The 12,734-nt window shown below is 41.4% G+C and overlaps 1 protein-coding gene across 7 annotated transcripts in view; it reads right to left on the reverse strand.

Moving 5' to 3' along the window:
* NAV2 (neuron navigator 2) overlaps positions 1 to 12,734 on the reverse strand; it is a 452,110-nt gene that overhangs the window by 55,828 nt on the left and 383,548 nt on the right. For 6 of the 7 annotated variants that reach the window (XM_043970118.1, XM_043970119.1, XM_043970117.1 and 3 more), the window contains 5 exons: positions 11,865 to 12,329; positions 11,046 to 11,111; positions 9,589 to 9,633; positions 6,456 to 6,616; positions 3,979 to 4,167 (listed from right to left, as the gene is read on the reverse strand). In XM_043970118.1, coding sequence (XP_043826053.1) covers positions 3,979 to 4,167; positions 6,456 to 6,616; positions 9,589 to 9,633; positions 11,046 to 11,111; positions 11,865 to 12,329 — 926 coding nt within the window. The remainder of the gene's footprint in view (positions 1 to 3,978; positions 4,168 to 6,455; positions 6,617 to 9,588; positions 9,634 to 11,045; positions 11,112 to 11,864; positions 12,330 to 12,734) is intronic. The other variant, XM_043970120.1, reaches the window with a different exon arrangement.

Consider the following 12,734-nt stretch of genomic DNA (forward strand, 5'->3'; position numbering starts at 1 on the left):
ATTAACATATGCCTAGGAGATTACTACTGCCTCTTTGTCTTTTGGTTAACATCCAGTATGTGTCTTCCTCTTGGAGCCTTTATCCTGCCACAACAGGGAAATTGACTTGATGATATAACCAGTGCTTTCTATTCCAAGCTACTCTGACAAAGGAAGAAAGGCCAGCACAGAGAAGAGGGATAGAGAAAGAATTTGCAGCAGCTGTGCATAGCATAGTGGAATGGGTGCTGGACTCCAAGTCTGAAAGATCTGGTTCAAATCCAACCTTAAATATTTACTAGCTGTGTGATCGTGGGCAAGTCACTTAACTTCTGTTTATCTCCATTTCCCCAATTATAAAATGGGTCGTTTTGAAGATCTTATGAGATAATATTTGTAAAGTATCTTGCATGTGGTACAAATACACATAGCACGAAGTAGTAGTACACCCGATATACAGTAAGTACAATAGAAATGTTAGCTTTTTGTTTCTTTGTTTTTAGCTATACCAGTTCTAAAAATTGGCCACAAAAATCTGAATTAAAAAAACACACCTATTTTAAATATCTACTTGGTGTCCCACAATTACGTCCACAAATGAGCATTTTATGGTCATTTTAATGATCATTTAAATTTTAATGACAAAAACTAGTTTTAATGATCATTTGAAATATCAGAAGAAATTTAATGTACCTTGGGTAATTTTAAAAGGCTGTTCCTGGACCATGCCTGTGCGTCAAATCAAAATACTAATTAAATGCAATAAAACTTTACAGATGTGTGCCAATATCAATAACTATGCTTTGAGTTTGAGTTTCTAATTTCCCTGAACTTTCTGTTTCTGATTACTACCTATAACATATTGAATGGAATTAATATAGTTTATGTATTTTGTCTAAGTACAGCATATGATTTGTTAAAATTTAGCTGTTCACCCCAGTGGTAGGGGTTAGGTTGGTAGAGGGATTATAATTTCTAGGAAAAGAAAAAAAGACAGACTAATTCTTCCCACACCGGAACCAAACAACATTAAATAGGAGAAGCCCCACATTGTCTTTCTAACACACCATCTCCCACTGGATAAAATAAAATCCATCTGTACCCACAGATCCCAAGGGATCTAACTGTTACATGTTCACAGAGCACCAACTCTTGAGACCTTTCTGCCTATACTTCTGTTTTAACTCTGCATGAACGATTAACGTTTATAATAGTCTAGACATTGCTTGTAGTTGAGTTAGGAAATGCTTTTAATCAATGTCATTTTGTCATCTAAGATATTCCCCAGTTATGCCCGCTTAAGGAGGCTTGATTCCAGATTGGATAAGTGAAAGTTATCTGATAATCAAGTTATGATGTTGGGCCTTTATGAGCCAGATCTTGCTTGTTTAGACAAGTTTCAGTCGTGAATATGGTTCACTCAGCAATACGTGACAACAACAGATTAAGTGGATAGAGTATGAACTCCTTGGTCAGATATATGAGCAAGTCATTTCAATGACTAATAAAGTATGAAAATTATAGCACGCTGCTGAAACACATTGAAGAAATCCAAGCAAAATGTCAACTGCCTATACCCTCAACTTATGGCATGCAAAATTTGAAATTTTAGAACTCTAAAAGGATATACAACCAAATTTCTTATTCTTAAAAGTAACAAATCACTCTTACCAACTTCACATTCACCCTTCCCTTGCTTTCTTTGTCTTACTAGGCACCAATATATGGATTTCCAGACTCCTGCTTACTTGCTAGATGCAAATGATAGGGGACAATTTGGTTGTTAGGAAAATTAAAAATTGAGAGCAGCAGTTCCCTTGTAACTAAACTCTTTAAATAATCTGTTAAGAACTTTTGGAAATATCTAACATCTTGTCTTTCTCATTTATTCTTGAGATCTCAGGATATCTTGAAATGGTCTCTTTTACATCCAAGAGGTGATGGTTGTTTGCCACACTCTCCAAAGCTGGGAGCAGCCAGGGAAGACCTATGTTCTGCTCACATTTCCTTTGTCACAATGAGGAAAATGATTCCTCTGTGAGTAGTAGAATTTAATGGGCATTGAATAAAAGCTTGTGGAATTGTAGAACTGCTGTGTACGTGACCCTTAAACCAGAACAAAGAGGCCACCCTATCACCTATTCTTCTCCCGGACAGGTCACATCTGTCAATCAGGGGAATGTGGAAAGGCTGCTACCACATACAAAGTTTGCAATATGTGTCCTCTCTGTCTTTAGTAAGCTTCTGGGAGAGCATGTTGGCTTCCTTCTATATCAGAGGTCCTTAAACTAGGTTCCACACTCCTCCCTTGGGGGAGGTATGGATAGATTTCAGGGAGTTTATGAATTTGGATAAGAAAAAATGTTTATTTTCACTAACCTCTAACTAAAATTTGACATTTCCTCAAATTATTTTAAAAAGATTATTCTGAGAAGGGTCCATAGGCTTCTCTACATGGCCTGGGGGACCATGACACAAAACAAGTTAAGAAACTCTGCTTTACAGGGTGATGGCCAACTCTGCCAAAAAGGAAATTAGAAAGAATTAAGTTCTTCATTTAACTTTCCCTCCTATTATGTAAGTTAGTGGCTAAGGTTCAATGAGTTGTTTCAGACAGGGGTCAGGAGGGTGGGGCCCAGCGTTGAACACTGCACCCCAGGGAGGCCTGACTAGGTCTTGCGATCAGCATTGTGGGGTCTGTTACAAGTCATCTGCACAGGGTCCTTTAAGCTGGAGCCATATCATAACCTCCTAGTGATATATGACCATAGTCCCTTTGGATCTTCCTGTCTCTTAATCTGGGGAAGTAAACTCTAAGTTTAGATTTAGCCCTGTCTTGGGCACTGGGAAGAATGAGACCAGTGGGCCAGGGAGATGTAAGGATCCAAAAATCCATGGCTCAGGTGGCTCAGTTTTAAGTCACCTCTGTTGCTGGTTCCATTCTGGCTATACATCCTCGTTCTAGAGCTCAGGTTCTTGGCTTGCCCATTTATAACCAAAGTCCCACCTTGTGCCCCAGCAGCAGGCTTGGACCATATGTCTAAAACCATCTCTTGCTATCCTGATCACACTCCCCCTCCTCTCGCAACAGGGCTCTGCCTCATCCTTAGCAGCCCCCTAAAAGATTGGAGCCCTGCCTTGTATCCCAGTCCCTACAACAGGATCCCCATTTCTTGACATCATACCTTCTAGACAGTGACCACGTGAACAATTAGTCACCTGGTGAGTACACCATTGTACCTTCCTGTCTGTCCATTTCTCAGTGCCTGCCTGGCACATGGTACAGTGCTCAATCAAAGCTTGACTTATTGATGCTATACTTTTTTTTGGATAATAAACATTTTTATTTAAAGTTTTGAGTTCCAAATTCTCTCTCCCTCCCTGAGACAGTAAGCAATCAGACATAGCTTATGCATGTGCAATTATGTAAAACATTACCATATTAGTCATTTTGTATAAGAAAACTTGAATAAAATTAAAAAAACTGAAAGAAAGTGAAAAATAGCAGGCTTCAGTCTGTGTTCAATCACTATCAATTCTTTCTTTGGAGGTGGAAAGTATGCTTCATCATTAGTCCTTTGGGATTGTCTTGGATCATTGTATTGCTGAGAATAGTCAAGTCATTCACAGTTTTTTGACTGATGCTATACTTTCCCAATAGCTCAAATACTTATCCAGGCTCCCAACTCACCTTCTTTATAAGGGCAGGTCTATTCAGTTTTAGGATTCAAAATTTGGCCCACCTATATATCACCAGACCTCTAAGAGCTTTAAGCTGGCTACTGCTCCCAGGACTGATCTCCAGGTTAAGGAAGAGAGATGGTGAGTGCCTAAGGAGCTCACAAGTAAGAAACAAAAGAACAATACTCAGCCTAGATTAGATACTTGATGCCTAACTCAGCACTGACTTCAGTGACAAATAAGACTGATGACTGCCTGCACCTGTGGATTATTTGTTATCATTACATGCACTCAAGGAACACAACATTCCTTGCCTACCTTCTTCAAAGCCATCTCGGAAGGAGCCCGACCGGCTCATGGTTCTGCTCTTCTCATCCAAGGACATGGAGCTATTCCGGAAGCGGGTGTCAGTATAGGGATCATAAGGTGCATCTGCATTGGAGAGGCTGTGGGTCCTCAGCATGGTTGGGTTGGACAAGCTCATCTGGGTGGCTGTGGTGGGACTCGCTAAAATAAAAGAAGAATAATTGCCAAATAGAAATTTCCCATCTCCATTCACTTGTTCGTTGACAAGGGGTAGACTGTTTGCTAATCATTAACTACCTATTTATTCCTGGCCAACATCTCCACATCTCCACCCCATGATCCCCCTTCACTTCCTAAAAGGTAATTTACACAGGACAAAAAAAAGGCAGGTCAGTCTCAGAGCAAGGTTCTGGGCCTCTGCTTTCTAATGAACAAGTTTGGACATGCCAGGGTCTCTGTCCAGGCATGTGCTAATGAATTACCATTTCAGTTCTCTCTAAAGCCCAAAGCCTAACATAATCAAATGCAGCTTTAGGTCAGCTAGGAGCTACTGAGGTCTTTTGTGTCAAAATGAGACCCCTTAACACAAAAGTGTAGAACTGACAAAGGCAATGATGATCACAGATCCCACTGTCCTACACAAGGAAAATGTTCAGAATGGTTTTTTGAAAAACTAGAAGTGGCCCTATTCGACACTATAGACCTTTATGGAGTAACACAGAATGTTCCCATATTTTAAGAGGCTCATTTTTCAGAGGGTGTACACTAATTAAAAAGTGCTGGATTTTGTTTCAATCCATGCCATATTTAACTATTTTAAATACACCCTTTGCATTACTTTTTAAAATACTGCCCGTAAAATAAACTTCTGAGAAGATGGGTGAAGTCTTCCTATCACCTAACCAAGTCTTCATAGCAATCCCACTTCCTCCATGAAACCTTCCTTGGTTGTACTTACCGTACTTTGTAACCACTCTTAGTGCCTACAATCTCTTCTAAGTACTTCAACACTCAATTATATTCCATATAGCATTTGACTGTATGTGGTCTGACATGATTTTCTATTTGTTGCATGTGTTTTCACTTTCTAAATCCTTCCCTACATCTAGCACAGTGCTAGGCTTAGAGTGGGTGATCTTTATATACTTACTAAAGTGAATTCCGTATTCTTGATTTTTCCATTTTATAACGGAAGCGAGATTCACTAAACATTATGATGGGTGACCACAGCAGAAGCAAACCTTTAAATATCACTTCCCTGTTCAAAAACCGTCCATGGTTCTGTTCCGTCAATAGAATACAGCCTAATTTTCTTATTGGAGCATTCAACATCCTTCTCCTTCCCCTGCCACGCTTTAGCCTCAACTTAGCTATCTCCTACTATTCCTTCATGCGCCCTTCCTTTTAAAAATTCTGCTCCCTTCCTTCCCACCACTGAGGTGCCAGCTTTTCACCCATGTTTCTTATCTCTGCACCATGAGGAGTAACTCATACTTACTCCCTCCCAAGGCTACTGTGGGGATTAAGTGAGATTATATTTGTAAAGTTCTAGGGGAAGTGCCTGGCATATAGTAGGCACTTAATAAATGCTTGGTTCCTTTCTTGTGCATAGTAGGTGCTTAATAATGCTTGGTTATTGTGCTTCCATAGTATCTTTTTATTTATTTTTTTTTTTTGCGGGGCAATGGGGGTTAAGTGACTTGCCCAGGGTCACACAGATAGTAAGTGTTAAGTGTCTGAGGCCGGATTTGAACTCAGGTACTCCTGAATCCAGGGCTGGTGCTTTAACCACTGCGCCATCTAGCTGCCCCGCTTCCATAGTATCTTGTTCATTCTTTTCCTATATCTCCTCATTCAACAAATATTCTTCTTCTTCATCGTCACCACCACCATCATCATCATGTGCCAGGCCCTGTGCTAGGCCTGGAGGAAACAAGGACAGAAAATGACCTACCTAATCCCTGCTCTCAAAGGGCTTATATGTTCCTTATAGAAACATATTATCGTGTTCTTCTTTAGGTTATTGTTATCTGGGTAACACCATATCTTACTAGACTATAATAACCTGGAAGACTCTTGTTCCTCTTTCTTTCTTCACCACACAAATCAGAAGGCCTTGCACAGATAGACCAGCATGGTGCCTGGCACACAATTAGCATTTAATGAACTTCCAAGATATTCAGGAAGCATTTGCTGAATTCTCGTGGATTTGGGATGGTACGGTTCTGTTTGTCTTGATTCTACAAATATTCTTCAGCTCAAGAAAATTTAAATCTAGAATATTGTAGATGCTGCTTGCCCACTGATGGAACTTTTTCACTTAAGCAACTAGCAAACTCCAGAAATAAAATTTACACTGCAAGGAGTTAGCCAAATGATTGAAGAGTAACCATGCCAAGTACATGACAATGTGTCCCTTTCTAAGTATAAGATTGTCTCTCTATTCATTAGCACTCATTGTCATGGCCAGTCACTCTGTAAAAACTCACCGAGCTGAGAGAAATTAAACCTGGTCCCAGAGGGAGAAGTCACACTGGAGCCTGAGGAAAAGGGGGAATTGGTCGCAGTGTCCTGCAAGCCGCCTGCTGAGTGGGACCGCAGCCATTCTTTTGCATCTTCTTGAGTGCGAAGTTGGGAGGTGGGGGTGTACCTGAAAAGGCAAAAAATGATCCTGGGGTCAGTCGCAAAGATTACAGAGGAAATTAACTCCATGGGACTGGAACTGAAAAGATGGACGATTTCAAGAAAGAAAATAAAAACCCAAAGGGGATCACACACCCTCGAAAATGGTATGTGAATGAAAAGAAGAGTATCAATATTCTAGCTTTTGTTACTCAGCCACTTTGATGAATTTCCCAGCTGATCTTAAATTATATTTGTGTTGAGATGAATTCCCAAAGATTAATACATGGGATGACCCATTATTGGGTATCCAACAATTTTGCTTATTTATTTGTGAACAAAACTGGGATAGGGACTGGACCCGTTATTTTACTGGTATTAGGAGCTCTCTGCTGAGAGCCTCTACCAGTGAAGGTTGGCACATTGTCCATAGGCTATTGGGAGTAGCCTAGATTAAATGACTTCCCAAGGGTCCCATAGCCAGTATACATCAGAGGTAAGACCTGAACCCAGGTCTTCTGGACTCTGGGGCTGGTGCTTTATCCACTATACCACATTGTTTCTCCATTAACAAAACAGTCTTAGCTAATTTCGACCCTACCCAAACATAAAAGTTCCACTGGGGTTGAGTCTAGTTGCAGCTTTGAAAGGTAAAATTAGATCACTCATATAATCTGGACAATAACACGTGATAACCAACACATTAGTCTGTATATGAAACATGAGCTATATATCGAGTTGGATGGGGATCTTTGGAAGATCCAAACATATATAGGTTTGGGGGTAATTGAAACAATCTACTATCAATTAAATCAGAGAATCTTAGAGGAAGATGGAACCTTGGAAGGTTCTCTATCCCTTTTACCCTCATTTACTTTGTACTTTAGTTTAGCAATTTTTAAGTGCTTACATAGCCTCAGTCCTTGTGGACTTCAAGTATGCTCCACTACATGAATTTTAGTACCCAGAAATAGGGAGTTATAAAATGTGTACTTGGGGAAGGCATGCTCATTCCTACTACAAAAGGCTTTGCTTTAATATTCCTTCATGCAGCCGGGGTTCTTGGTATGAATTTTTTATAAGATTTGATTTACATGTATCTTTGCAGGGTCACATCTGCATATGAAACTGCCTGCAAAACGATGACAAAATGTGTTTAATTTTAGCACAAAGAGTACTCTAGCTTATTCCTGGTTCAGAACTGCTTAAAACCAATTAGAAGCAGGGCTGCACATTCGATGGAAAAGAATTTCCTTCCCAAATTTACACACACACAGAGAATACTTCAACATGCTACTGTTTAGAGAGGTTAACTCCCTCCAGGGCTACAAATAGTATATCAAAGTGAAACTCAAATTAACTTTGGTTGCCATTTAAGTATCCAGATTACTTGCTGACAACTACCCTAAAAAGAGTAAGGCATGATAAATGCTCAGATGCAGAGAAAGGCTTTAGGGGTGCACACTAAAGCACTACAGTGTGGAGCTCTAAGATCTCTAGAAGGAGCAGTGAGGGTTATTGGAGAGATCTTTGGACTGGGAATTAGAAAGACCTGGGTTTTGGATCCAGACTCAGATACTTTCTAGCTGTGGGACACTGGGAAATCATCTAAGGGCTCTGAGTCACAAATTCCTCAGAAGTGAACAAAGGATGACAATAAAATCTACCCCACACAGAGTCCTGGGGAGGATCAGATGAAGTGATGTCCATAATAAAACACTCTGCAAACTTTAAAGCATTGTGGAATGATGAGCTACATGAGACTGTTGGATGTTTTGTTTTGTTTTGTTTTTTCCAGCACATCCTATTTGCCCAGAATCTGTTCTATGTTAAGCCCCTGTTGGAAGGAAGTATTTCTACCTACCTTACTTTACAGGTCAGTGTGTTTCAGCCTTAAAAATGACAGGTTATTAAATACAGAAACACATGACAGCAATGAAACATTCCATTCCACGGCCCATGTGTGCCCAAGCAGTTCATACCCAAGTGCTGGGTGAACCACCTGCTACAAAGAACAAGGCATTTTAGAGAGCAGGAAAAATGGTAGCAGCCGAAGTGAGATGGGGATCCTGGAAGGAGGGCAAGCAAGTCAAAACCTCTCAAGTGGGCGAAGTGACCCCCATAGCATAAGCAGGATTGACTTATAGCATTTCATTTAGCCAGGGCTTGCCTTGCTAATGAGCCAAAACCACCCACTTGGTTTGAACAGAAAGGAAAATCCTTTCTGGTGGGTGTTTTCCAAGTTTTTTCCCCCAGGAAACAGATGCACATGCTTTTTGCATGTTAAGAGCTGATCTCAATTTTCAGTCAGGATATCCTAGATTCCGCAAAGTACCCCTAATTAGCAACATTTTTTTTATGTGGCCAAAAAAAAAAAAAGAAAGAAAGAAAATCATAGATCATAGGATCATAAGATTTAGAATGGGAAGGGGCCTCCCTTCACATGATCCAACTTCCTCATTTTAGAAGAGGGAAATCAGGACTCAGAGCTTTAGTGACTTGTCCACAGTCACACAGGTTGTAAGTAGCCCCGAAAGAGTCAAACAGAGGCCCTCTGTGTCCAAATCTGGGGTTCAACATAGGCCACTTATTTGGTTTGTTTGTTTTTGGTTGCCCTTTTTGACCTTGTCCTAGCAAGTAAATGAAAATGCTATAAATCATGCTTTTTATTCTTGGAAAATAGTTTCCATGAGCAGTGCTATGATGGTGAATTTGTCTGAGCTGATAAACCCGGCCACAAAAGCAGCCGGCCGCAGCTTGCCACTCTTGCCCGGTGCCGGTTTTTCAGTCTGCGAAAGCCATGGCCCCTGCTCAAGCAAACAAGACACTGGATGGGGAGGTGAAGACAGGAAGGTCAGAGGAGTCTGGCCCAAACAGTCCTGCTGTTGAAGCAGATGACCCTCTGCTAACCCACCCTGCTGCCAGCCACGAGAAAGACACACACAGCCAAGTGCCCAAGCCACCACAAAAGCCAAGTACGCTAGGAGGAAACACCAATACCTGAGTCCTTTTTTAGGCAAAGTGTTCCTATCAAGGTGCGGGTCACTGTAGGAGAGTTAAAAGAAAAAAAAAACTTCAGAGAAACACAAGGGGGTCGGGATTAAAAGAGCAGGAGGAAGAGAATGGTATCCACACCCACATCACATTATTTAGATCTAAGCAAGCATGCAGACCAATATGTACGTACAAAAATACATACATATATACAGACATGAGGTGACCTGATCTCTGGCCCCTTTAGTTATCCATGCATTAGGTACCATGCCATCACCTGGAGGGGAGGGGGAAGCCAGCACTCCACTCCACACAAAACCGAGGGTGTCCTTTGGCTTTGGGAGATCCACAAGCCAATGTATTTGGAAATATGGGCTCCCTTCATCTGAATCATCATTACCAAAATTAACTGGAGAGTAAGGATGGCAGATCCTCCCCTCTACCTAGCCCACCCAAGCTCTGGCCTTCTCCTTAAATATTGGGGGAGGGGAGGGGAAGTCAGAGAGAGGCTGGAGGTGTGTGAAATGAAGTGGGGGAAGGGACTTGGTTGTAGAATTTTGAGAGGTCAGAAGCTTGTAGGAGTCTGCATATTTGGAATTCAGTTGTAGCTAAGTAAATTCCATCTGTCTCAAGTGCGGTAGCCCTTGTTACTGTATCTAGGAATTGAGATCCAGCCCTTTACTGGGCATGCTGTAACTTGAGAGCTGATAAAGCCAAGGCATTATTGCTATTTTCAAAAAGTAAGTACTTAAAGCACTGGTTCATGAGCATGGCAAATGGGGGTGGGGGTAATGGGAGTGGTGGTGGTTTATTTTTTTTTAAATAGATCATCTACTTATTCTATTAAATAGAGTCCACCTCCATCCATATCAAGGATAAAATCTACCTCTAAAACTGGGCCATGGGAAAGCTCCCTGAAAAACTCAGCTTATCCATTTTCATTTTCTCTATTCTTCTCCGATTCATTTTTAAAATTTATTGCTATAATTAAAGAAAACAGGCACATTGGAACAAAGCCACCTCCAAGACAGGACAAGCCAAATCACAGTGAACTGCTCACTTAGAGCAGGACAAACTTTTGGACTACATTGGTAGGTAGGTGGAGACAGAGGTGAGAGGTCTACCAGGTGATGGTAGGTGGACTGGGCTGAGCTTGGGGATAGGGAGAGATAGCACGCCACAGGAAGGCTGAAATTCGAGTGAGAGTTTCTCCTGGACTATCTGAGAAGATCAGGGTTCCTAAACTTGAAAGGGAATCTCCTGACTCTGCCACCTTCCCTCCAGTTCTCAAAAAGCAAAGGAGCAGACCCTCACCTGCATGACTGAGTAGCACAGGTTATATATCAAATCCACAAACACATGGGAGGGGGCCTCCACCCAGTAGCCTCTACTCAACAATCATATGACTTTAGATAAATTAATGGAAAAACCTGGAGTCCCTGCCTGAAAGGAACATCATTTACCTGTCCTGTTTCCTGGGTAAAGTATTTCTGCAGAACTTAGGGCTAGCAGCAGGGGAGGAGAGAGGGCTAGAAGAATAAGTCCAATCAGACAGAAAACAAGAGAAGGAATATTAGAGCCAAGAATGCTGAAGAAAGGGAAGTTGTTAAACACACTAATCAGAACATTTTAGTTTTTCCAAAAGCTACTGTTAGTTTTTTGCCTCCCACTTTGAGAAATGCAATGTGACTCAGCACCAAAATGAAACACACTGCCCAGCTGAAGCTTTGGACTGCTAAGTTTCAAATTCCTAGTATCATAGGACCCCTGCTATCTGCTTGCTACTGTAACAACCTGGCTACCCTAGGGAACTACCCTAAAGTTTCCTGGAAGCCTATTAAAGAGAACAACTGTTCTCTTTAATACACAAACTACTTTGAGGCAGAATTATGAGAGGGAGGGAGAAAAAAAAGTTGATCCAAGAAAAAAAAAGGAACAAAAATGACTGTTAGAAGGATTTCAAAGGGTGAATACCCTTTCAAAGGCAAGGAATTAAACCAAAGTCCTCCAGCAGCTGTGAGCACTGAGGATGACCAAAGTCAAAAGAAAAGACAACAGAAAGCATATTTTAATATTTAGTGTAATATCAAACTGGCCTCCTGGTGAGAAATCAGTTTGAGTTCTAGTATTATTTGTAATCCATAAAGGTATCAATAGATCAGAAAAGAAAGAGATCCAAATGTTACTTCACTTTTGGGGACTCCTGCTACAACCTTCCTGGCTTTTTAGGGTACTGTTACTCTAATTTAGGATGATAAATCAAACAGAATGGAAACACTAACCTTTCTGACAGTGTGGTCTTAACACTGTTGGTTCTTATAAAGGGAGTGAGGGAGTCATCCTTTGAAGAGATCAAGCCAGTGGAAGAATTGTGACTCAGTCCCCCTCCGCTGCTGAGGGAGATGTCAATGGATTCACAGCTGGTGTGAAGGCTGCTAATAGACTGGTATCCAAGGCCATCCTTGCTCACTGCCGAAGAGCTGCTAGCATTGGTGCCCCAGGTGAGACTATTGGAAGGAGCAGAGTGGGCTGAGCTGGGACTAGAGGCTAACGGAGACTGGTTCATGTCGGCATTCTTACTGTACAGTGGGCTGCTGCTCCCGCTGCTCAGAATGCCACTGGCAGAGGGGGACTCTAAGTTGCTTTGCTGGGTCATAGTAGCATGAGGATTAGAGATGACCACTGAATTTTTCATACTTTCAGCTGTGGTGATGGACACTTGTTTAGCAGGCTTTCCACCAAAGAGTCTGTGAAGAGATAAAGCATTGTGGGGGTTGAGTGCTCAATGCCAAAGGCAAGGAGCTTTCAAAGAGATGGGTGGGGGAAAGGAGATAACAAGAATCTGTGGAATGGGGGATGCCTTCTATCCTACAAAAATGGCTAACCTTACATTTTTGGCTATTTCCCAGGTCTGACCTCCAAGTCCTATGAAAATGACTTAACTCTAGATCTAAGCTAGGAGATGGGGAATGGAGATGTGAAGAAGACAATGTCTGGTTCAATACTCTTCCTTATTGAGTCCCCATCCTGTCACTCAGTAATTGAATGAAAATGCAGTAGAGCATTTTGTAGGTGTTGGCGCTATAAAGTTTAAGAAGATTTGATTGTTGGCCTGGTGGAGCTCATGTTTAGTAGGAGGAAGAAAACCAACA

This window comes from Dromiciops gliroides, chromosome 6 (assembly GCF_019393635.1).
Source record: "Dromiciops gliroides isolate mDroGli1 chromosome 6, mDroGli1.pri, whole genome shotgun sequence".
Lineage (NCBI taxonomy): Eukaryota > Metazoa > Chordata > Mammalia > Microbiotheria > Microbiotheriidae > Dromiciops > Dromiciops gliroides.